We start from the raw sequence: 27584 nt of genomic DNA on the forward strand, positions 1-27584 counted from the left end.
CCTCCCTAGGTTATCTCCATCCTTGAGGCTTCAATTATGTTTTACTATATATGCTGTTAACTCTGGAATCTATATTTTTAGCCTAAACCTTTTTCCTGATCCATATATCCAGCCTACTCAGTGGTCTAGCAAGCATTCCAAATCCAATATGTCTGAAATTGAATTCATCAGTCAGTTATTGCCACCACCATCCACCCAGTTTGTCAAGCCATAAACCTAGGTATCATGTTTGAGTTCTCCATATTTCTCTCCTTTTTTATGTTCATTCAGTTACCAGGTCCTGTTGTTTCTACATGCTAAGTATCTCTTGGGCCTGTCCATCCCCATTCTTACTTCCCCAGTTAAGGTTATTACTATCTCTCACCTGGACTAGTGGAACAGCCTTCAATGTTATTCTTCTCCAATCCACTCTCTACTCTTTAGCCAGAGCACATCCTCTAAAACCCAATTGCAGTCGTGTCACTAGTCTCTTTAAAATGCTTCAGTGGCTTTCCATTACCCTTCAAATAAAATGTGATTGATTTTTCTAATATGGCTTAAAAAGCAATTTAAGAACACACCCACATTTTCAGCCTCATCAGGAACTAACTTCTTGCCTGACACATCCCTCTTCACCTGCTCCCCGCCCCCAACTTGATCCTTCAGTAATACTGGTGTTCTTAGGAAGTGCTAGGCTCCTTCTTGCCTCCGTCCAACCTTTACTTACGATGTTTCTGCTACCTGGAACCTGGAACACTCTCTCTACCACCTGTTTGCCTAGATATACCTACTTATCCTTCAGATCTTAACTTGAAAGTTACTTTCTCCAGGAAGCTTTCCCTGACACTCCTCTACTGCACCACCCCAGACTGGGTAAGGTGATCTCTCTTGATTCTTCTATAGCATTCTATATCCTAATATTTGTAACATATAATTATTTAATTGTCTTGGTTTCTGTGAGTTCAGAAATTGTGTTTATCTTGGTTAATATGGTACCAATAGCATCTAGCACACACTAGGCCACACCGCCAACCTCAATAAATTATTTGTTGAATTAATAATTTAACAAATTAATGATACCAATGCATAAAATGCCATTTTTTTTAGTCCATAAAATTAGAACCCACAGTTTGAGGAGGAACTTCACCAATAGGTAAAAGAGTATATTGAGAAATGGCTTTTTATCTCCCTGGTGGTGATGTCTCCTGCTGCTTCTAACTACATACTTTTTCTTTTTCCAACTAGTTTGTTATTTAAGCTCTAATAAGTTGAAGAGGCATTATTGATAGACCTTATATGCTGATCTACGATGCTACTTTGAGAGACCATTCTACCTTTGTGGAACTCTGCTATTTCAGAGTTCAAAGAAAGCTCAGATGTAATGCATAACATCGTTATCTCTAGAACTGTGAGCAACAATTAGATTCCACGGGATATAGAAGTGACGACCTCTTCATGGGTATATCAAGGTTTGATTCTTGATTTGATTCCTCCTATGTGCACCTCAATAAGAAAAGTATGGGACTTGTGTTCATAAGAATAAAAAAAAAATCTCAATTCTAGTTATCTCCTTTTTTGTGTGTTTTTGCTGCTGAGATAGAAAAACTTTCTAAGTGGGGACAAAATGTTTTAGGCTTAATTCCATTTCTTTAAGTACTACTAAACCTTTTTTTCCCCCTAAATGACAGTAAAAAAAAATTTAACACACTTAATGGCTGTATCAAGTATTTCATAACATCTCTTCATTCTTACTGTGAGTGGCTTTACAAATCTCCATCCTATGCTAGGCAAATGGTAGTTTTGTTTCTGACCAAGCATTAAAAACATTGTTGATAAGAAATCTTTTCCTCCTTGGAGGAAGCCTTAAAAAGATTAGAGAAGTACCATTTAACAGTAAATTCTCCTTATTAGCTACTACAAATATACCAGCAAGAAAATTTATCTACAACAGGAGTCAGCAAAATACAGCTCATGGACCAAATTGGCCTCTCTCCTTTTTTTGTTAATAAAGTTTTATTGGAACACAGCCATACTCATTTGTTCATGTATTTTCTATGACTGCTTTTGCATGTCAGTGGCAGAGCTGAATAGTTGTGGTTGAGACTGTCTGGCCAGTAAAGCTGAAAATATTTAACTACCTGGCTCTTAACAACAACAACAAAATGCCAAGCCCTGATCTAAAGCTTTCTTGAAGTAATTTATATTATTAAGCTATACTTCTCCCTAAAATTGCTAATTCTCTTAACTAATAACTTTCTTTACAAAATAGTGATATTTTTTATTTGCCTCAAGTTACATCTTCCAAGCTTCAAAAGGTATCCCCTAGTGGTCTTAAGTGCTAGCAAGCAGTCATCTAAGATGCATCAATTGGTCTCAACCTACCTGGAGCAAAGGAGAATGAAGAACACCAAGGACACAAGGCGATTATGAGCCCAAGAGACAGAAAGGGCCACATGAACCAGAGACTACATCATCCTGAGACCAGAAGAACTAGATGGTGCCCGGCTACAACCGATGACTGCCCTGACAGGGAACGCAACAGAGAACCTCTGAGGGAGCAGGAGAGCAGTGGGATGCAGACCCCCAAATTCTCATAAGACCAGACTTAATGGTCTGACTGAGACTAGAAGGACCCCGGTGATCATGGCCCCCAGACCTTCTGTTGCCCCAGGACAGGAACCATTCCCAAAGCCAACTCTTCAGACATGGGTTGGACTGGACAATAGGTTGGAGAGGGATGCTGGTGAGGAGTGAGCTTCTTGGATTAGGTGGACACTTGAGACTATGTTGGCATCTCCTGCCTGGAGTGAAAATGAGAGGGTGGAGGGGGTTAGAAGCTGGCAAAATGGACACGAAAAGAGAGAGTGGAGGGAGAGAGCGGGCTGTCTCATTAAAGGAGGAGAGTAATTGGGGGTGTGTATTTTTTTTTTTAGCAAGGTATGTATGGGTTTTTATGTGAGAGACTGACTTGATTTGTAAACTTTCACTTAAAGCACAATAAAAATTATATATATATATAAAAAGGTATCCCCCTGCCCCTTGTTGCAGTATTGTGTGATTTGGTGAATAAATTCCTATTTTCACTGGTGTAGTCAGAAGAACTCTGGGCTAGAAATAGAAAGATGAAAGCTTCTATCTGGAGTCGGTTTCCCCAATTGTAGCAAAAAGATAATTCTCATGCTTCTGGGATATTTCAAAAAAATCAAAGTAGACAATATACACATTTTAGGAATCTTATTACTTATGATCAAATGGATTTCAATGTCTTATTTTCTCAATTTCCAGCTTCCCTGACTAGTCATCATTTGATGTAGTTGATATTCATGTGGCACCCTGATCAGTCTTATCATTCATTTAGTTGTCCTGCTCCCTCCAGTTTATCCCTGGAGTGTGCATCTCTTACATGGCTTATTACAGACCTCATCTTTTCTACCCACTCAGGTCTGCTCACTCATTCATCTCAACCCACTTGCACCCACTGTCTTGTTCACAATGCCTTTTATGATAATGCCCCAGATTTATCCAGGTGTGAGAAATAAATTCCAGAGTAGGGGCGTGCTTAAGTGGGACACCAGCTAGAAAGACAGGTCAGCAACATCCATTTTGATGAGTGCTAACGCTGTTAACTTTGTTCCCTTTTGTTTTCACAGAGATTTCAGTATCATCTAGTTCAGTGGCTTTTAGTATGTTTAAGCATAGAACCAAAACCAAGCCAGTTGCCATCAGGACGATTCCAACTTGTGGTGACCCTCTGTTTGCAGCGTAGTACTGCTTCATGGAGTTTACATGGCTGTGACCTTTCAGAAGCAGATCGCCAGGCCTGTCTTCTGAGACGCTTCTGGGTGGGTTTAAATCGCCAGTCTTTTGGTTAGTAGTCCAGCGCTTAACCATCTGTATCACCCAGGGACACCTTTACGCATAATTGCCCTTAAAATGGAATTTGAAGAAGAACCCTACCATGTGAAACAGGAAATTGTGGGGGAGGGAGCAGATTGGTTGAAACTGAAGATGAGAGGTAAAGCAGTAATGGGGACATATTGAAGGCATGGACATCTAACTCTATGAAGGCAGCAGTAGGAGGGTGGCCTCTAGAACATCTGATGATAAACTCTATGTTTTCAGTTTGTATGCTTGTTTGGATGAAGTTCAAAGCAATATTTATTTCCATTATTTTATGCTGATGTAGACAATGAGGTCCCCTTATTCACTTAAAAAAAAAAAACCCATTGCCGTTGAGTCGATTCCGACTCATAGCGACCCTATAGAACAGGGTAGAACTGCCCCATAGAGTTTCTAAGGAGTGCCTGGTGGATTCGAACTGCTGATCTTTTGGGTAGCAGCCATACACTTAACCACTATGCCACTAGGGTTTCCTCCTTATTCACTACAGCTACCTAAAAACAAACAAAATAAAACAAAAACACAAAACACTAGAAAATATTTTTGGAAGGTCAGGTCTGAACATAAAAAAGAGTTTACCAAGGAGGTTGTGGTGTTCTTTAAGAAGAGATTAAATGAAGTGCCCTTTAAATGTATTTCTTTAATTGATATTGAATTGCATCAGGGTGCTGGACTATGGAACTTGTGGTCACATCCAGATCTTTCTGCTGCTGTGCTGGCTATTTAACCTTTGACAGAACTGAAAGAAGAAATAAAGCTAAATGGTAACACTGGGGGAGAACCAGGCCTATACTTTCAATATCTCAATGCCTTTTTCTATCTTTCAAGGCAGAAAGAAACTACTACGTATTCTTTTTTCTTACTGAAATCACATGCACAGCTCTGAGGTTGGTACTAAGCATCAAGAGTACTTCTATTCCACATCTAAGATCACCCATAAAGCTTTAATACGAGATATGAATGTCATGAACAGGAAGAAACAAAAGGAAGAGGTAGTATTGCTGTTCAATTTTACTTGGAAAAGATATTACAAAAGCAAGGACAATGTGGCAACACTGATCCTCCAGTCTAAGGAGCCATTGACATCATCTGTATGTTTATCATAGATGGGTTAAAAGAAAGACATGAATTTTAGAAAGCCATGGGTTCAAGGCCACAATGTGCTCAAATAGTAGCTGGATGTCTTTGGAATAACAACTCTTTCTAAGCTTTACTTTCCTCCTTGGTAAAAATGGAAATAATGTGGTATCTATCTCATAAGACTAAATGGGACAATATACAAAGCGTATTTAACAAAACGGCTCGTACAGAGCAAGGCATTAATGCATGTCAGCTCTAAGATAAATATTAGGTGTGTCTGGGTCAATGCAAACGCCGGGGTGATAATTGAAATGAAAGCAGGTATTCTTTTTGAAAACCGCTATGCTTTACCTAGGTATTACTGGAATAGAACCAGACTGTGAGACCTTAGAGACCCTCTAACAGAGTTAAATATGAAGTGACAATGTTGTTTTGCCTGATTTACATCAGGCCTTTGTTGTTAAAGCACATTTTCCTCAACATGCTCAATATGAAGCATTTACTCCCTCAGATAATAGATACAAATCCACGCATTCAAATGTTACTGGGAGTCAGAGATCAAGATGGAAATCCCTAGAATCACAGAGACTTGCGTCTATAAACTTGCTTATTATATTTGAATTCAAGGAGGTTGGAAGGGGTAGTGTCAGCTTTTTAGCTAGCATCTTTTCATTACTTCTCTCTGTTGGGGTTGCAGCACATGCTGTGAGTGACCTCCAGAGATTCCTCCAGCTGTATGCAGAGAGCAAATTGAATCTGAAAGCTTTATTAGACAAGTTTGTCTTTCATCTGGTGGGAGGGGATGCCAGCCGTATTGGAAAAAATAAAATTTCTTATGCATCGGGGTCCTGACCTGGAAAACAAATCTCAAATCAAAGTGCACGATTCAATTCTAAGTTATGTCCTTATTTGTTAAACACTAAATGTGAGTTCAAAGGAAAAAAGACACATTCTACCTTAAAGAAATAAGAAGTCAGCAAGAAGCATAATAGGACTTCTCTTTTGTTCTTGTTGGACTCGGTAAACAAAAATGCTTACCATCAAATCATAGAATTAAAAATAGGCGAATAATCAATCAAACAGCTTTTCTCACTCACTTTGATACGAGAAGGAAAATGGTTTCCTCTCTTTTTAATCCACAGTGAACTGTTAAAATTAAACAACTCTCCAGAACCCTGAACAATGATCCAAGAGTTCTGGGGGTCTTATCATTACATATACCCTGCAAACCCACCTCATTAATCCCTTAAGAATGCCCTTTCTTGTTTTCCCAAGGACCTTGTTCACTTTGAAGTAACAGATGCTAGGTGTTTAACCTAAAAGTTTCTTTTTCCCAAGACCTCTATTTCTTGAATTTTGTATATTCCACGTGACCTGTTCTTCTGCACTACTGTATAGGCTTCAAAACATCAAACGTACATTCTTTTATCACAGAATTGTAAATGACATAGGCAAAAAATCGCTTTGTGATAGTCACAGCAGTTTTTCTAGAACTGCCCGTTAGCGAACGTCTCTCTCATTTTTGACAGTTGATCTCTTTAACTGTGAAAGTCTTATTGTTTTTAACAGAACAGTGTAGAAAGTTTATTACTATATATTTACCCATCAATTTCTTTGAGAAGAAAGCATAAACCTGGGAAACTGAAGTGACATTGGAGATGGACTAATTTGTTTTACTTCAATATTGTCTCCTACTTCTCTAAACAAAACTTCAATATTGTCTCCTACTTTTCTATTTAGTTTCTGCTTTTTAGTGTTGGAAAGGAACGATTTTTCTTTTCTTTTTTTTTAGGCTATGAAAGTTATCCCTGAAGCAGGAATTGACAGCATTGTAGTCTCAACTTTTTTTTTTCTTTTTTTCCTGTTCTAGGATTATATTACAATTCGGACACTGTTGTTGCTAATGCTGTTACCAATTTTATCCAAATATTAAACTTGTTGAATTGAATTTGTAATAAACTCATCACAGGCTGGCACGCCTCTTGGAAAATGAGATTAAAATATATTTTAAACATTTGAAGAGAGGAGGGCTAAACTATGTGGATTTTAAGAGGAAGATAAAGCCCCTCAAAAAACAAACCTGTTGCCGGTGAGTCGATTTCAACTCATAGTGACCTTACAGGACAGAGTAAAAATGAGCTGCCGACCTTTTGGTTAGCAGCCATAGCTCTTAACCACTACCACCAGGGCTCCAAGAGGAAGACAATGTATTAGAATGTAGAGCAGAGGTTCTCAAACTGGATATCACGACACAGTCAAGAATGAGTGAAGGAATGAAATGAGGGTTAGAGCTGGTCTGCAAGATTTGCTCCCAAACCATGGCACATCCTTATTTGATAGATACCGTAGTCTTAAAAAAAAATCAGGTCTCATTACTGGGAGTGTGAAGATAACCATATCTGTCAGCTGTATCTAAGCAGAAAAAAAATTCACATATATAAGAATATAGAGCACTGAAATCAAACTCTGGAGCCCAGGAGTGGGTTTAGGTCCAGATCCTGCTAGTAAACAATGAAATGCATAGTCACTTAACCACCCTGGTCTTTATAACATTGAAAGGTTGACTTATTTGATCATTTAGTTGTTCACTTAGTCAAAAAATATTAGTTCAACAAGTGGTAGGTGCTAGTTATTGAATAAAAGCTAGAGATACATTTGTAAACAAGAAATAGGATCTTCATGGAGCTTATAGTCTATCAGGAAATTAAGGCACAGAGCAAAGGCCCTGAGATTGGAGGGTGCCTGTTTGAGAAACAGGGAAGAGACTGGTGTGGTTAGAGGAAAAGCAAGTAAAACAGAAATAGACTATGCTGTCAGGGAGGTAGTAGGGGGTTGAGTGTGGAACCTAGAGACTTAGTAAGACGGGGAACAGAGGGGCCCCCAAGTCTGCAAACAAAGTAACAAGAAATGGGCCAGGGCGCAGAAACAAAGCCATTTCCCAGAACAATGGGGCAGGGTACCTAAAAATGGCCCGCAAACTTCTTTAAAGTTGCCTTTCAGAAGCAGCTGGAGAATACCAGCCCCAGGGACATGTGCAGAACATCTACCTGTGACCGCTGTGTGACCTTCCACCAGGGGCAGTGAGGGGCTACAGCCCCAGCCGGGGAATCAAACCTGGGGAGTGAGAGACTGTGCAGGTGCGACACCCCATAATAAATCCTGCTATGAATCCCAGAGGCCTCCAGGACAGGAGCCACCTTGGAAAGCTGCTGTGCAAGCACCTTAGTTAACATATCCCCGCCTATGCTATGAATAAATATGAATCTTTTCCCACCCAAGAACTTTTAAAAACTTAGGCCCATTTTTGTTCTGTGAGACAGGGGTATGCATTGCTCTAGGCCCTCCTTGTATCTGCTTGCAAGCCTCTTCAATAAAGCTTTGTTCCTGTGGAAAACTACATGCCTTACCTGCTCATTCTTGACCAGTGAGAGGCAAGAACCTTATTCTAGTAACAAAATGAATATTAAATAAATACATAATTTATTTAATAATTAGTATAATGATAAAGATATGAAGAAAGGCAACTATGCTTTAAGAGCATGTAATAGGATGCTCAGAGCTTCTGTCCTTCAGTGGAGGCTTGTGTGTTATTGTGATGCTGAACAGGTTTCAGTGGAGTCTACAGACTAAGATGGACTAGAAGAAAGGCCTGGGGATCTACTTCTGAAAATCAGCCAGTGAAAACCCTATGGATCACAAGGATCTGATCCGCAACCAAACATGGGGATGCCACAGGACTGAGCAGCACTTTGTTCCATTGTGTGTGGGGTCACCGTGAGTTGGGGGTTGTTTTCACAGGCAGCTCATGACAACAGGGGGCTCAGGGAAAATTTCAAGGTCAGAGAGTAGTAGGTGTGTGTTGTGTATTGAATTGTGCCCCCCAAAATATGTGTTGTAAATCCTAACCTCTGCCTGTGGTTATAATCCCATTTGTGAATGGGTTGTGTTTGTTATATTAATGAGGCAAGATTAGGTTATGTCCATGAGGATTAGGTTATTCTTATTATGTTAATGAGGCAGGATTAGGGTGTATCTTGAGTCAATCCCTTTTGAGATATAAAAGAGATGATACAAGCAAGAGAAGCAGAGATGGAGGAAGAGAGATGCCAAGCCACATGAAGATCACCCAGGAGCAGAAGCTCAAAGAGACAATGACCTTCCTCTAGAGAAGATAGAGAAGGCCTTCCCCTGGAGCCAGCACCCTGAATTCGGATTTTTAGCCTCTTACACTGTGAGAAAATAATTTTTTTTTGTTAAGCTACCCTTCGCAGTATTTCTGTTATAGCAGCGTTAGATAACTAAGAAAGTGTGGAAACCCTAGGGTAGGAAGAAGTGGATGTGCTAAAGGAACAGAAAGAAGCCAGAAGGCGGGGATTTGAGGAAAAAGATGGAGAGTGGAACAAGATGTAGAAGGAAGGGTAGGCCTTGCGAGCTATGTTAAGGGTTTGGAGATTTATTCTAAAAGCAATGGGAAACTATTGAAGGGTTATGAGAGCTCTTGATATTGCCCCTCACCTTGTGATGTGGCAGCCATGGCTGGCCCAGTAATTATGGAACTGGGCCCAATTCTGAAGCCAGCATCAGAAAAAACGATATGGAGAACACATTCGGGAGGGTGGAAAGGGGATCACAGAGATGTTTAAACATTTGAGAAACAGCTCTTTGGTTAACAGGCCATGGGATTCACCTGGTTTAACCCAGAAAAAGAAAGTTTGAAGGCAGATTAAGTAACAGACTTCAAAAATACAAAAGGATATTGTCTGAAGGTAGAGTGAGCAGAAATTTTCTTTTCCCTCTCCAAAAAAAAAAAATTAGGACAGTAAGTGGAACTTGGGTTAGGCAGTTGAAAGTTTGTCTTGAGTATAACAGCAGTGGTAAATCACCACCACTCTTGACTTTTTAAGAAGAGAGTAAGCAGTTAACTTCCTAAGATTGCTTCTAAGAGAGAGAGAGGCTGGCGATAGTGGGAAAGAATGAATGACTCCTCAAAATTCTTTCTGACTGCAATCTTAGAATCTATAACTTAAGTGCAAAAATGCTACAATTTCCTTTTGCAGACTTCTTTCTTTGAGTGAAAAGTTATATTTAATTCTAAAACAGTTCAGCAAAATATTAGGAAATGTTAAGAATATCGTACTGGGGCTGTGGGGCACCTAGTCTCATGAATATGTTTAAATATTTCTAATTTCCCCTTGACAATAAATTCAACATTTTCAAGCAAGGGATCTTCTTTGGAGGGGGTTATATAATACAAGGAGGTTGAGACAATTTTACTGTAGCCCTTTATTTCTGTTAAAATGGAGGACATGGATAATTGGAAAATCTCTAATGATCATAATTATCAGAATACTTTATTCAGTCACTGATGTTAGCCTTCTCCTCTACACACACACACACACACACACACACACACACAGAGAGAGAGAGAGAGAGAGAGAGAGAAGCTTCCAGGAATGCTTCCAACAAGCATTAGAAATGATGGATTAGAGTTTCTCTTCCTTTGCCAGTTCAGGCCCCAAAGCACAGCTCTAACCAGAGATGGTAACCAAGCAATAAAACTGCCAAAACGTTAAGAGAGGGAGAAAAAAAGGAACTTCATCATCACAAAAGGTATAATTAACATCTAAATACTCAAAGTTTTGCAGTCTATTACTATCTTGGACGTTAACAATGACACCAGTGTTGAGCCTTCCTCGTTAACCAGGGAACATTGTTAAACACACTGGCTTGGGAACAGGGACACTCCCTGCCTATACAGAAAGACTTCCTTCTGGTCAAAGTGAGCAATAGGGTGGCCTCCTCAGACAGTGTTTTCCTATCATCACTTACCTTTGTACAGCGTGACGTGTCCCATTAAATTGGAAGCACCTTCACCTCACTAACTCATACAAATATGATTTTATTTTAATTTTTACTTTCAAGAGTCAGAACATCTCTGTAGTTACTCAGGCTTTGAACTATCTTGGGGAGGGTCTAAAATTGATTACTTTTTCTGTAATTATAATTGATTAGGTAGCTTCACATTTTTTGTACAGAATCTTACCCCTACAGTATTAGGCATAGGGCAAATTTTCAATGTTTAGAGGTTGTAACTATAAAATCAAGCATGGTGGAATCACGCCCTAGGGGTTTTCAGCAGGGAACTCTTCTGTTAATGAGGCAGAGGAAGATTTGGCCCCTCTGATATTGATCTGGATTATCCTAAGGGTTTAGTTGAAGCACAATCAACACTGGGAAGCATAGTTGAAACAGGAAAGAGTATGGGTGATGCCCCTCCCTTCTGAGAAGAATGGACACCCAGGAAGGGAGTAAGAAAGTGAGAACCAATTCCTGGCTTCCTTCCTTCCTTCTCTCATGATCACTACAACTGAATGAAGGCCATCTTCACAACCAATTGTTTTCTTACAATTTAAAACAAACAAATAAATAGTACTATGCCAATATTATATTTATACTTCAATTAACCTCATGCTTTTATCAAACTGTCTAGATATTTAAAGTCTTATTGAAATGGCCTTGGAATGCCTTATTTAACACTAGAGAGACAAGTGAAATTCAAAAAATAAGTGCATAAATAACTTTCTGTTTGAATATTTGATATTTAATTTAAAAACAACCCTCAAGAGTTCAAATAAAGATCAATAAGTTACTGATCCAATATGGTACACTGATTAATAGCATAAGTTTTGGAATCACAGAGATCTGTCTTTGAATAAAAGCTCTATCACTTACTAGTTTTGTAACCTTGGACAAATTATTTAATCTTTCAGACCCTTGATCTTCTTCGCCGCAAAATGAGAATCCCAACATAACTTGTTGAAAAAGCTTAACTGTAGCATTCATTCCAAGACTCATTGTCTTAATTTAGGTTCATCCAGAAATACACCTTGAGACAAGAATTTTAGGACAAATAGGTGGGAGATAATCCCAGGAATGGAAACCCCATGTGTGTCAGAGTACAACTGTGCTCCATAGGGTTTTCAAAGAATGATTTTTTGGAAGTAGATTGCCAGGCCTTTCTCCCAAGGCACCTCTGGGTGAACTGGAACCTCCAACCTTTCAGCTAGCAGCTGAGGGTGTTAAAATGGGGTCACCATGAGTCAGAATTGATTCCATGGCAACTGGTCACTGGTTTGGATACCAGGGAGCTGTGTTTAGAGGAGTAGAGAAATGAGACGGGAATGTAAAGAAAGCCTACACAGGGTGTGACAATCACCTGCTAGGTTATCACCGTGGGAAACTGGGCCTCAACTCACTGGAGACCTCTGGTATAGAACATGTCTCAGAATTGCTCTAGCTAAGAGGTAAGGAAAATTGGATGTTTTCCACCAACTCCTGTCCATTGGTGCTTGAAAGCTGTTCCAGAAATGTTTCCTCCTCAGCACTTCTAGCCTGCCCTGACGTGGGTGATCTCCTCCTGTGGCCAGAGAAGTCCCCAAGTATCTGCAGTTAGAGGACCCAGGGATTATAGGAATGACAAGTGCTGAGGGAATATGTATGTGTAGGACACTCACAGCCAAATCCTTATCCTACATCCCTATTTCTGTAAATAAAGTGTTCTTACAGCATAGCCATACTCATTTGTTTATGTATTGTCTATTGCTGTCTTTGTGACCCAATGACTGAGTTGACTGCATGGTCTACAAAGTTGAAAATATTTAATATCTGACCCTTTACAGAAAGAGTGTACTGATCTCTTACCTAGTTGGTAGCAGAACTAATATTAGAATTTAGGCTTCTTGACTTCTAATGCAATACTTTCCTAATTACACTTGAGACTTGCTCTCTCCAAAATTAATTACAGGAAGAGATGGTTTTATCAGTGTTTAATCAAGTAGAAACCTCTATTAACTGGCACTTCTATATATCTGTATATAATGGTCATATACTTCATATTATTACCCTGAGACATTTGAAAAACTCAAATATTCTGACTTAGGGCCTTCGCATTAAGTATTTTCTATATGCAATTTCTTTCAAAAATGTTAAATCGGGTATCATAGAACGTGAATGTTTCCAAGACTAGCAGCTTGTGGCTAAGAAAGGATTCACTGACATTTACAACCAGATTTGCTGGCTTTTTGCCTCCATCTGCCCATGCAGGCCTTTGGATCCATGCAAAGTTCTGTCTCCCTAAGAGTTTCTGAGAGTCTCCAGGAGAACTTCACATAAACATGGCTATTCTCCCTACGAGGGCAGTGGTAGTTCAGTGGTAGAACTCTTGCCATGCATGTGGGAGAACTTGTTGGATTCCTGGCTAATGCACCTCGTGTAGAGCTACCACTCATCTGTCAGTGGAGGCTCACATATCGCTTTGATGCTGAATAAGTTTCAGTGGCACTTCCGGATTAGGAAGTGCCTGGACATCCACCAGAAAGCATTTTGTTCTGCTGTGTACAGGGTCTTCATGAGCTGGGAGCTGACTTGATGCAACTTCCATTCGCACCCTATTGGAGTACTGCCCTGAGAACACTATATAATGGAGTCCAGTCTAACCTACTGGAAGATGAGAGGCCTTGTGAAGAACCAACGTTTCCCAAGCCAACAGTCAGCTGTCAGACATTACAGTGAGTTTCATTTTAGACCATCTAGCCCCAGTTGGGAGTCTCTGGGTATCAAAAAGGGTTAGCATGCTTTAGAGGAGTACAGGAAGAAAGGCCAATGATCTACTTCTGAAAAATCAGCCACTGAAAACTCAATGGAGCACTGTTCTACTCTGACATACATGGGGTTGCCATGAGTAGAAGTCAATGGGACTGTACTTGGTAAAGCCCTAGCTGAGTTGCCAGATGACTACCACCACATGAGTGACTCCAAGCAAGACTGGCAGGATAACTATTCAGCTAATCACTCCCAAATAGCAGACCCACATAATCCTGAGCAAATAAATGACTCTTATTTTAAGCCATTAAGTTTTGGGATGTTTTCATGCAGCAATAGCTAACCCAGGTATTCAAGCAACAAAATTGCAAAAAAGTTTTTCTCCCCCCAGCATGCGTATTTGCCTTGCAAATTGAAACAATTTATACAAATAGCTCTGGTAGGAACATCCTATCATATTATGTCATATAAGGAAGTAGCCACGAGGCAGCTTGGCTTAGTGTAAAAGTATATATATCCTTTAACCATATTTATTCAACCTTTATGCTGAGCAAATAATCTGAGAAGCTGGACTATATGAAGAAGAACGGGGCGTCTGGACTGGAGGAAGACTCATTAACAACCTGCGTTATACAGATGACACAACCTTGCTTGCTGAAAGTGAAGACTTGAAGCACTTACTAATGAAGATCAAAGACCACAGCTTACACAGTATGGATTACACCTCAACATAAAGAAAACAAAAATCCTCACAACTGGACCAATAAGCAACCTCATCATAAATGAAGAAAAGATTGACATTATCAAGGATTTCATTTTACTTGGATCCACAATCAACATCCATGGAAGTAAAAAATAGCAGTCAAGAAATCAAAAGACACAGTGCATTGGGCAAATCTGCTGCAAAAGATCTCTTTAAAGTGTTGAAAAGCAAAGATGTCACCTTGAAGACTAAGGTGCACCTGACCCAAGTCATGGCGTTTTCAATTGCCTCCTATGCATGAGAAAGCTGGAGGATGAATAAAGAAGACTGAATAAGAATTGATGCCTTTGAATTATGGTGTTGGTGAAGAATATTGTATATACCATGGACTGCCAAAAGAACGAACAAATCTGTCTTGGAAGAAGTACAACCAGAATGCTCCTTAGAAGCAAGGATGGCGAGACTATGTCTCACATACTTTGGACATGTTATCAGGAGGGATCAGTCCCTGGAGAAGGACATCACGCTTGATAAAGAAGAGGATCGGCAAAAAAGAGGAAGACCCTCAACGAGATGGATTGACACTGTAGCTCCAACAATGGGCTCAAGCATAACAATTGTGAGGATGGCACAGGACTTGGGAGTATTTTGTTCTGTTATACGTAGGGTGGCTATGAGTTGGAACTGACTCGATGGCACCTAACAACAACAAATATATACATATATTATATATATATATATAGAAAAAAAGCATTTTGGGTCTCAGTTTTTACACATATAAAAGAAGACTATTTATTTGACCAGATGATAATCTTAATGATATTCCAGGTTCAGTGTTGTATGGTTCTAAGAAATTCAAATGGAGTAAACTGATATCTTCAACTCCCTTAAGTGGAAAAGACACAGAAACATACTACATCACTTTTACTCCCATATATCCAAGATTGAGTTAAATAACATTGCTGGCTAGCTGCCTCCATAACTGTAATTTCCATTAGGTTCTCAGATAGAGAGATAGTGCAAAGCACAGGAAAAATCAAAACAAAACACAGATTTTGGAGCCTGACACACCTGGATTGGAATCTTGGCGCTGTTTCTTCTCAGCTGTGTGGCCTTAATCTGGCTATTTCCCCTAAGTTTTATGTTCCTTACCTTAAAAACAAATTGGATATAACTGTATGTACTTTGCAATTATTCTGAGAATATAGACAAATACATAAAAGCAGCTAGTAAAGTAGTAGGATTTCAATGAAAATAAACATATTATGATGAATTGTAAATTATATTGTAGTATAATGCAGTACACAAAGTAATAATCATATATCAGAACCATATTACAAATCAGATTTTCTTTTAAAATTGCATGTATTTCAGATTAATTTCATATGAGAGTAAAGCAAGTATGTGTATATATATTCCTTTTTACTTCTGTAAGTCAGGAAGTTAAGAATATAAGGAATTCTGGTGGTAAAACCACCTTGTTAAAGAAAAAAAGATTTATTGGAAGAAAGGCAGCTCTGGGTCTAACTGACTCTGTACTAATTCTTTTCCTTCAACATTTGTCTACTTAATATTTTTACTTTTTGCCCAGCTCTGTATCAGTCTGCTATTGTTGTCATTGTTAGGTGCCGTCCAGTCAATTCCGACTCGTAATGACCATATATGTACAACAGAACAAAACACTGCCCAGTCCTGTGTCATCCTCACAATCCTTACTATGTTTGAGCCGTTGTTGCAGCCACTATGTCTATTCGTCTTGTTGAGGGTCTTCCTCATTTTCACTGTCCTCCTACCGTATCAAGCATGATGTCCTTTTCCAGAGAGCGGTCCTTCCTGACAGTACGTCCAAACTACGTGAGACAAATTCTCACCACCCTTGCTTCCAAGGAGCAAGGCTGTATTTCTTCCAAGACAGATTTGTTTGTCCTCCTGGTAGTCCATGGTATGTTGAATATTCTTCGCCAACGCCATAATACAAAGATATCAATCCTTCTTCAGTCTTCAGCATTCATTGTCCAGTTTTCACATACGTATGAGGCAACTGAAAATATGATGGCTTGGGTCAGGTGCGCATTAGTCCTCAAAGTGACATCTCTGTTTTTCAACACTCTAAAGAGATTTTTGAAAGCAGATTTGCCCAATGCAGTACCTCATTTAATTTCTTGACTGCTGCTTCCATGGGTGTTGATTGTGGATCCAAGTAAAATGAAATCCTTGGCAACGTCAATCTTTTCTTCATTTACCATGAGATTGCTTATTGGTCCAGTTGTGAGGATTTTTGCTTTTTTTATGTTGAGGTGTAATCCATACTGAAGGCTATAGTCTTTGATTTTCATTAGCAAGTGCTTCAAGTCCTTTTCACTTTCAGCAAGCAAGTTGTGTCATCTGCATATCACAGGTTGTTAATGAGTCTTTCACCAATCTCGATGCCGCGTTCTTCATATAGTCCAGTTTCTCGGATTATTTGCTCAGCGCATATATTGAATAAGTTTGCTGAAAGGATTACAACCTTGATGCACACTTCTCCTGATTTTAAACCAAGCAGTATCACTTTGTTCTGTTTGAACGACTGTCTCTTGGTCCATGTACAGGTTCCTCGTGAACATGATTAAGTGTTCTTGAATTCCCATTCTTCACAATGCTATCCGTAATTTGTTATGATCCACACAGTTGAATGCCTTTGGATAGTCAAGAAAACCACAGGTAAATATCTTGCTTTCAGTCAAGATCCATCTGACATCAGCAATGATATCCCTCATTCCACGTCCTCTTTTAAGCTTGAATTTCTGACAGCTCCCTGTCATGTGCTGCTGCAACCATTTTTGAATTATCTTCAGCAAAATTTTACTTGAGTGTGATATTAATGATATCGTTCAATAATTTTTGCATCCTGTTGGATCACCTTTCTTTGGAATGGGCATAAATAGGAATCTCTTCCAGGCAGTTGGCCAGGTAGCTGTCTTCCAAATTTCTTGGCATAGACAGGTGAGCACCTCCAGGGCTGCATCCATTTGTTGAAACATCTCAATCGGTATTCCATCAATTCCTGGAATTCCTTGGAGCCTTGTTTTTCGCCAGTGCCTTCAGTGCAGCTTGAACTGCTTCCTTCAATACCATCAGTTCTCAGTCATATGCTACCTCCTGAAATGGTTGAATACCGATCAATTCTTTTTGGTACAGTGACTGTGTATATTCCTTCCCTCTTCTTTTGATGCTTTCTGTGCCATTCGATATTTTCCCTGAAGAATCCTTCAAAATTGCAACTCAAGGCTTGAATTCTTTCTTCAGTTCTTTCCGCTTGAGAAATGTCAAGGGTGTTCTTCCCTTTTGGTTTTCGAACCTCAGGTATTTGCATATTCTATTATAGTACTTTACTTTGTCTTCTCAAGCCACCCTTTGAAATCTTCTGTTCAACTCTTTTAATACATTTCTTCCATTTGCTTTAGCTATGCTACATTCAAGTTTCTAAGTCACTTCTGACATCCATTTTGGTCTTTTCTTTCTTTCCTGTCTTTTTAATGACCTTTTGCTTTCTTCATGTGGGAGGTCCTTGATGTCATTCCACGACTCGTCTAGTCTTCAGTCATTAGTGTTCAATGCATCAAATCTATTCTTGAGATGGTCTCCAAATTCAGGTGGGATATATGCAAGGTCATGTTTTGTTTCTTGCGAACTTGTTTTCATTTTCCTCAGCTTCAACTTGAACTTGCAAATGTGCAATTGAATCTTAGTCTGCTATATGGGATGAAAAGCCTTTGCTTTTGAGAAACTTTTTTTTGTCCCTCAGTTCTTCTCCAGCTCTCTTGCTCCAACCCCACCAGCTATCACCAGTAGTGTGGAATGGAGAGCCCTTTCAGACTCTCCCTACTGGTAGGAATGTGGAGAGAGTAGGAAGAGGGCAAGGAGGAGCAGGGGGGATGAGATTCAGTTGTGAGAGAGGAGGAAGTAGGGCAAGAGATGTGGAATATGTCTCTCTCTCCTGCTTCTATCACTCCTCCCCTAACTCTTGCGCTAGTCTCACTTGTCTCCTTGATACTACTCCATCCTGCTCCTGCCTCAGGGACATAGCCCTTGTTTTTATCTCTCTGCCTGGAATACTTGCCCCCCAGGCATACACATGGCTCACTCCCTCATTTCCTTCAAACATTTTCTTAATAGAAAAGCCCCCGGACCAAAGTATGGATAAAAATGTCACTATCTCCACTCCCTTCCCCTCTTACCCTGCTTTGTTGTTCTCTATATCTGCGTTTCTTAGATTTCACTGTGCACATGAATCACTTGGTGATCCTTTTAAACTGCAGATTCTGGCTCAGTGGGTCTAGGGTGGGGTCTGAGATTCTGCCTTTCTAACAAGCACTCATTTTTCAATCTGTGAAAAACACTCTGTAGCAGTTATCAACATTGAGATATTATGCATTTTTCTTTATTTGTTCATTGTCTTTCTCTTCAAATAGAATAATATATGTTTCATAAGAAAAAAACGAAACCCAGTGCCATCGAGTCGATTCCAACTCATAGCGACCCTATAGGACAGAGTAGAACTGCCCCATAGAGTTCCCAAGGAGTGCCTGGCGGATTTGAACTGCCAACCCTTTGGTTAGCATCCATAGCACTTAACCACTATGTCACCAGGGTTTCCATGTTTCAAAAGAGTAGGGACTTTATCTTTTTTATGCTATATTCTCAGCACAATACATAGAAGTTGCTCAATAAACATTTTTGTTTCCTAAATTTTATTTATTTTGTTGTTGAGAATATACACAGTGAAACATACACTAATTCAACAGTTTCTAAATGTACAATTAAAAAAAAAAACCTGTTGCTTTCAAGTTGCTTCTTTCTCATAGACACCCAATAGGACAGGGCAAAGCTACACCATAGGGTTTCCAAGGAGCGATTGGTGGATTAGAGCTGCAACCTTTGGGATAGCAGCCAATCTCTTAACCACTATGTCACCAGGGCTCCACGTGTACCATTTAGTGACACTGATTACATTCTTCTAGTTGTGCAGCCATTCTCACACTGTTTTTCTCAGTTGTTCCTCCCTCATTAACACAAACTCACTGTCCCTTAAGGTTCCTATCTAATCTTTTGGGCTGCTGCTGTCAATTTGATACCATATAGATAGTTCCTAAAGAGCACAATGTTCAAGGTAGATCATTTTTTGCTAGTTAAGCTAAACTATTGTTTGGTTTTAAGATGGCTTCAGGGGATATTTCTGGTTTAAGGTTTAAAGATTATTTCAGGGCAATAGTTTCAGGGGTTCATTCAGCCTCCACGGATCCAGAAAGCCTGGAGTTGATGAGGATTTGAAATTCTGTTCTTCATTTTACCCTTTTGATCAGGATTCTTCTATGGAATCTTCAATCAAACTATTCAACAATGGTAGTCAGGCACCATCCAGTTCTTCTGGTCTCAGGGCAAAGGAGGCAGTTCTTCATGGAAGCAATTGGCCATGCATTCCAATCTCCTATTTCTTATTCTCCTTCCTCCGTTACTCCAGGTGAATAGAGACCAATTTTTGTGACTTGGATGGCTGCTTGCAAGCTTTTAAGACCCCAGGCTCCATGCAATGAGCTAAGAGGCAGAACAGAAGCACTAAACACATCATGGATGTCCCATGAAGCCATGACCCTAAACCTCCAAAGCAAGGAACCAAATCCCATGAGGTTTTGGGTTGTACATAAGGAGCCCTAGTGGCATAGTTGTTAAGAGCTATGGCTGCTAACCAGAAGGTTGGTGGTTCAGATTCATGAGCCGCTCCTTGGAAACCCTATGGGCCAGTTCTATTCTGTCTTTTCAGTCACTATGAGTCAAAATTGACTCAACGGCAATTGATTTGGTTTGGCTTAAGCAGCCCCAGCAACTACACTTTTTTTTTTGTAAATATATCTATCACACAGCTTTGCCAATTCAATTTTTTACAGGTGTATAACTTACTGACAGCAATTGCAATAATCAGCTGTGCAATCCTACCCTTAATCAACGTGATTTTTCTATCACTGTTAACCCCCCTTTTCACCCTCCATCCTGCCCCTGGTAAGTACTAATAAACTTTAGTTTCTATACATTTGCCTTTTCTTGACCTTTTATATAAGTGAGGTCATACAATATTTGTCCTTTTGTGATTGGCTTATTTCACTCGACATAATGTCTTCAAGCTCCATTCATACTGTAGCATGTATCAAGACTTCATTTCTCCTTCTGGCTGAGTAGTATTCCATTATATGCATATACCACATTTTATTTATCTATTCATCTGTTGATGGGCATTTAGGTTGTTTCCACCTTTTGGCTATCGTGAATAGTGCTACAATGAACACTGATGTACTCTTTTTGAGTTTCTGCTTTCAAGACTTTTGGGTATATACCGAGGAGTGGGTCATATGGTAGTCAGGAGCTGTCACACTGTTTTTCACAACGGTGGTACCATTTTGCATTCCCACCATCAATGGATAAGGTGTGATGGTTAAGATTGTGTGTTGACTTGGCTGGGCCATGATTCTCAGTGTTTATATGTGATCATCCCCATGATGAGATCTGCTGTGAGTAGCCAATCAGTTGAAAGGGAGTTTCCTTGGGGGTATGGCGTTTGCCTGAATATAAGCAAACATTCTGGCTTTTTGGTCGCTCTGGGTCCTGCGGCTGCCTCCTGTTCATCTGACCTCCAGTTCTTGGGATTTGAGCGATCAGCTTCTCAGCCGATCTTGGGATTTGTCCATCTTCACAGCCTGTTAAAGGAGCCCTGCTTTTTTTTTTTTTAATTTTTATTGTGCCTTAAGTAAAAGTTTACAAACCAAGTCAGTGTACAAAAACTTATATACATCTTGCTATATACTTCTAGTTGCTCTCCCTCTAATGAGACAGCACACTCCCTCCCTCCACTCTTTATTTTCATGTTTATTCAGCCAGCTTCTGACCCCCTCTGCCCTCTCACCTCCTCTCCAGACAGGAGTTGCCCACATAGTCTTATGTGTCTACTTGATCCAAAAAGCTCATTCTTCACCAGGATCATTGTCTATCCCACAGTCCAGTCTACTGGTGGCATAGCTTCCAGCATCACAGCAACACACAAGCCCCCACAGTACGACAAACTGACAGACACGTGGGTATTCAGATACCAGCAGGGCCACCCATGGAGGACAGGTTTCAGCTGAGCTTCCAGGCTAAGGCAGACTAGGAAGAAGGACCCGGCAGTCTACTTCTGAAAAGCATTAGCCAGTGAAAACCTTATGAATAGCAGCAGAACATTGTCTGATATAGTGCTGGAAGATGAGCCCCCCAGGTTGGAAGGTGCTCAAAAGATGACTGGGGAAGGGCTCCTCCTCAAAGTAGAGTCGACCTTAATGACGTGGATGGAGTAAAGCTTTCGGGACCTTCATTTGCTGATGTGGTGCCACTCAAAATGAGAAGAAACAGCTACAAACATCCATTAATAATCGGAATCTGGATTGTACGAAGTATGAATCTAGGAAAACTGGAAATCATCAAAAATGAAATGGAATGCATAAAGATCGATATCCTAGGCATTAATGAGCTGAAATGGACTGGTATTGGCCATTTTGAATCAGACAATCATATAGTCTACTATGCTGGGAATGACAACTCGAAGAGGAATGGTGTTGCTTTCATTGTCAAAAAGAACATTTCAAGATCTATCCTGAAGTACAACGCTGTCAGTGATAGGATAATATCTATACGCCTCCAAGGAAGACCAGTTAATATGACTATTATTCAAATTTACGCACCAACCACTAGGGCCAAAGATGAAGAAATAGAAGATTTTTATCAGCTGCTGCAGTCTGAAATTGACCAAACGAACATGCAATCAAGATGCACTGATAATTACTGGTGATTGGAATGTGAAAGTTGGAAATAAAGAAGGATCAGTATTTGGAAAATATGGCCTTGGCGATAGAAACAATGCTGGAGATCGAATGATAAAATTTTGCAAGACCTACGACTTCTTCGTTGCATATACCTTCTTTCACCAGCATAAAACGACGCTATACACATGGACCTCGCCAGATGGAACACACAGAAATCAAATTGACTACATCTGTGGAAAGAGATGATGGAAAAGCTCAATATCATCAGTCAGAACAAGGTCAGATGCCAACTGTGGAACAGACCATCAATTGCTTATATGCAAGTTCAAGCTGAAACTGAAGAAAATCAAAGCAAGTCCACGAGAGCCAAAATATGACCTTGAGCATATCCCACCTGAATTTAGAGACCATCTGAAGAATACATTTGATGCATCGAACACTAGTGACCAAAGACCAGATGAATTGTGGAATGACACCAAAAAAAAAAAAAAAAAGTATAGCATACATGAAAAAAGCAAGAGGTCATTGAAAAGATAGGAAAGAATGCTCCCTAGAGGCAAGGATGGTGAGACTGCGTCTTACATACTTTGGACATGGTGTCAGGAGGGATCAGTCCCTGGAGAAGGACATCACGCTTGGCAGAGTACAGGGTCAGCGGAAAAGAGGAAGCCCTCAACGAGGTGGATTGACACAGTGGCTGCAACAATGAGCTCAGGCATAACAACGATTGTAAGGATGGCTTAGGACCAGGCAGTGTTTCGTTCTGTTGCGCATAGGGTCGCTATGAGTTGGAACGATGGCACCTAACAACAACAACAACAGTCCAGTCCAATCCCTGTCTGAAGAGTTGGCTTTGGGAATGGTTCCTGTCTTGGGCTAACAGAAGGTTTGGGGACCATGAACTCTGGGGTCCTTCTAGTCTCAGTCAGACCATTAAGTCTGGTCTTTTTACAAGAATTTGGGGTCTACATCCCACTGCTCTCCTGCTCCCTCAGGGCTTTTCTGTTGTGTTCCCTGTCAGGGCAGTCATCAGTCGTAGCCAGGCTCCATCTAGTTCTTCTGGTCTCAGGCTTATGTAGTCTCTGGTTTATGTGGCCCTTTCTGTCTTTTGGGCTCATAATTACCTTGTGTCTTTGGCATTCTTCATTCTGCTTTGTGGAGCCCTGCTTTCTGACCTGCCAGTCTTGGGTTTGCCAGCTCCTGCAGCTACATGAATCAGGGGAAGCCCTGCAGTCTTGCCTGGCAATCTTGGGATTCATTGATGTTCACAGCCTATGAGCAAGACCCCTGCTTTCTGACCTGCCAATCTTGGGTTCATCAGCCCCTGCAGCTACGCAAACTGGGAGAAGACTCTGTCCTAATCCATGAACTTGGGACATTCCAGCCTCTACAATCTCGTGAGCTGTTTCTTTGACATAAATCTGTCTTTTATATATTTATACGCTGTACTCGTTTTACTTCTCTGGGGAACCTAGCCTAAGACATGAGGGTTACAATTACTCCACATCCTCACCAACATTTACTATTTTCTGTTTTTTTTTTTTTAATCTTAGCCATCCATGTGGGAGTGAAAGCGTATCTCATTGTGGTTTTGATTTGCATCTCTCTAATGACTAATGACGCTGAGCATCTTTTCATGTGTTTGGTGGCCATTCTAATGTCCTCTTTGGTGAAATGTCTATTCAAGTCCTTTGCCCATTTTACAATAGGGTGAGTCAAGAAACATTTATTAAGCAGATGAATATATATGCTGCTGAAATGCAGCACAGGAAGTTTAAATGAACTTTCATGTTATATTTTGGTACATTAGGGATTAAATGGATTCTGAGCCCTGGTTTTGGAAACTCCCAGCCATGTATACAGTGGCTAACATGTATAAAGTGGGGGCAGGGGGCATAAATCCATAAATTCAGAGTCCAAAAACTTATAAAGAAATCACTGGCACATAGTCTCTTCACAGGGCTAGGGGGTCTGAGGCAGAACATATCAGAGACAGCTAGAGAACAAACACCAATAAATGATTATATAGGGACAAACTATGCATATGTGCTGAGGAAACCAGAAATTCCAGCTTGTAAAAAGAAATAAGACTGATATAACAAGCTGAATATAAATCCTGATATAGCAATTTTAGTGTCCCAGATGGACCAAAAAAATAAAAAAGAAACAAAGGAATGCTTGTGCATCTTTTTCAAGTCTCTAATGTCATTAAATCTAAATCTGATGACTTCTCAGAAAGCCTACAGGGCACATGGGGTGCACTGTCCCCAGATTGTATGGCCTCTTTTAAACCAAGCAGTATTTGTGGCTCTTTTGACTCATCACTGTGTTGCCCTGGTTATGATCCTTGTAGTTCAGTATATTCCTACTTGATTTAAAATAAAAAATCAACTTTACATGAAGAGGCAGTCACCATGCTTTAATACTTTAATCATTTGATCTTTGAAAAGTAGACAAGGCAAAATACCCAAAGATGTTTCTCATTCTGCCTAATTACGGAATTGACACAGCAATGAAATTATCTGGCTTCATTCCCCTGAGAGTCAAAGCCAGTGAGATTTTATGTACATTTTCTACCCAACAAATAAATAAAACGTGAAATAAAATAGAAAATACACAGTAAAAACAAAAGTTAAGACATAGCTAAACGAAGCAACATTTCTACCCCAAGTCTGCTCACGGTAATCGCAGTTGTTCTTTTCCTCAAACTAAAAATGGCAGAGCTCTTAAAATTGCCTTCTAATGGGGCAGAGAGAAGTTTTAGGTAGACTGTTTATGTTTCTGTTGTTCCTGTGATTTTTACAGGCATATTTAAAGAATACAGTCTAAATGATATAGTATTGCTTGAGATGGACTCCTCACGCATTTAGTGTTAGTGGATACTGTGGTCCTCCATCCTGATCCCTTCTTCAGGGTCAACACACCCATTCCCTATTGCTGAATACTGGCCATTGATTGTATTCCTCACTGGGGATTTCCTTAGGACACAGAAAACTCATTCAAGGTCTTGCTCACCTCCCAGGGTGTAGCCCGTGGTCAAAGACTGGCTGATTCAGGACTACAAGGCCAGCTCTTTATCCTTCAATTTAGGACATATCTGCAGAGCCAGCCCAGCTCCAAAACCAAACCTAGCAGGCTTAGAGTCGATTCTGACTCATGGTGACCAGGTGCGTATCAGAGTGGAACTGTGCTCCATAGGGTTTTCAATGGCTGATTTTTTTGGAAAGAGATCACCAGGCCTTTCTTCTAAGGTGCCCCTGGGTGGACTCCAACTGTCAACCTTTTTGTTAGCACCCCAGCATGTTAACTGTTTGCACTACCCAGGGACTGCCAGCCCAGCTCTAAGGCTCCTATAAGATCTGCTGAGGCCTTTGTTGCAGCCAGTCACACTTCAGCCTCTCCCATTGTCCAACACTACATTCCTCTCTTCCTTGTAGTTGTATCTCCAAAGAACACTCTCCAATATACCTTTTTCATACAACACTCCAGATCAGGCTCTGTTTCCAGCGAACCTACTTTAAGATAATAAATAACGCAAAGGTTTATCACTGTCTTCACAATCAGAACAACTTTTCTCTTTCACTCAAAGGTTACCTCACAGTCATGCTTAAAATCAAATGGCCACAGCCTAAGAGGATGTGATCCAATGTACTTACAGGCTCCAACAGCGGTCAGTCCAAGAGCTAGGCCAGGCTGTTTTGACCTCAGATCTTGAAGTAAATGGTTTACCGTCTTCCACTCAGAGCTCAGGTTTTCTAACTTCCTCTTTAACAGAAAAGCATACATGTTACTTATATGATTATCACTTCAAAGATAATGTACTTCACAAAGTTATTAATTCATATTGTAAATACATTATTGCATTTATATTTTATTTCTAAATTGATTTTTCTGGGTAGAATTCCTTTCAAAGAAATTATAATTATTTGAGTCAACATCCCTACAAATATTTATTGATCACTTGCTGCATACAGCCTTCTGCTACAGGCACAATTTCATTTAAAGGAAGTAGAGAGTTCAAGAATTCGTGAAAGCAAAACAAACGAAGAAGCAAAAAATAGTCCCCTCTTAGCAGTTGGCTTGATTCTTAAATAGTAACTAGTGTGGCTGGGCTCTAGATTCATGCAGAGAACTTTAAAAAATAACACTAATGCACGGCTCCACCTCAGACCAACTATATAAGAATATTTTGAAGGGAAAGGCTGTGGTGGACATGGGGGTATGCTGACCAGAGTACCCTTCAAGGAAGGACTTCTTGTCCTGGGTCGTGGAAATGCTGTCAATAGACATCTTTCAGTTGTCAGTCCCTTCAGGGACTGCCTCAGCTACAGAGAGCTGTCTCACCCAAGGCTATGCCCTTCCCACGGCAGCCTTCATCGAACAACTGATCAAGGTGAGGGTATAAATGCCTTGCCAATTTGGCTCAAAGCAAGACAACTTTAAAGGGTCCCTTGAACTACAGACAAGTCTGTTGTGGAGCTTGTCTCAGAGTTGGACTTCTCCCTCTGCCCAACCCTGCTGCCTCTCCCTCCTTTCCACAGGTATGGATTCCAAAGACACTCCCTAATAAATACCCTGTAGACTCAACTCCACCTTAGAGTCTGCTTCCCACGGAACCCAATCTGTGACAGGGGCTCACGCATCATTATCATTTTTTTTAATTTCCTGAGATAATTCAAAGGTGCAGTAACAAGGGTGGGGAACTTAAACAACGATGTTTAGAGGCTGAATTTCCATATGAGTCAGTGAGTTTCTACTTGGAAAAAGGATATTCCATGGCCAGGGACTTAGGCCTTAACTTTGACGAGCTCATAAATGAACACTCTTGGCTGGCCGTGAGGAGGTTGAGAAGAGACAGTGATTTATCCATCTATCAAAAACTCTTGCCTTCCCTTTCTGAGTGTAGGTTTTTTGTTTTCAGAGCTAGTTATCAAGCCAAGAACCGTATTTCCCAGATCTTCTTGCTTTCAGATATGGCCACTGGTGTGAGGGCACATGCTTACCAACTAGCTGTCTCGAAACCAACAACAACAACAAAAAACCAACCTAATTTTGGTGTTTTCCAGTTTCCGTGGTGTAAATACACCATGGCCGATTTCAAGCTACCAACATAATGTCAAGTGACTCACAAAATTCCGGAAAATTTAACAAGAGGCCCATACAACCTGACGCAAACAGGCACCAGCACACCACGAGAGGGCATGTGATTAATTCTTGCTATAGAATGTGAGCAGATGTGATGTCTGTGAATTCTGGGTGGAGGCGTTTAAAACACGAGTGAGGTATCTCCGCTCTTTCCCTTCCCACTGGCCTGAAGCAGAGAACTGCAAGGCTCTCAGGCAACCCTCCTCAACAGGTTCTAAGAGAGAATTGAGCCCTAATGGCTTAGAACAGTGGTTCTCATACTTTAGGATCATCAAAATCACCTGCAGACCTTGTGGGGTTCTGGTTCCCGAGTTTTGGATTCAGTTGTTGTTAGGTGCTGCCGAGTT

General features: G+C 40.3%; 1 protein-coding gene across 1 annotated transcript in view; it reads right to left on the reverse strand.

The window, feature by feature from the left end:
- The window catches only part of DMD (dystrophin), a 1889362-nt gene that overhangs the window by 776258 nt on the left and 1085520 nt on the right, over window positions 1-27584 (reverse strand). Inside the window, exon 45 of the mRNA XM_010599731.3 lies at window positions 25749-25857. Coding sequence (XP_010598033.2) covers window positions 25749-25857 — 109 coding nt within the window. The remainder of the gene's footprint in view (window positions 1-25748; window positions 25858-27584) is intronic.

Source organism: Loxodonta africana, chromosome X (assembly GCF_030014295.1).
Source record: "Loxodonta africana isolate mLoxAfr1 chromosome X, mLoxAfr1.hap2, whole genome shotgun sequence".
Classification (NCBI taxonomy): Eukaryota; Metazoa; Chordata; class Mammalia; order Proboscidea; family Elephantidae; genus Loxodonta; species Loxodonta africana.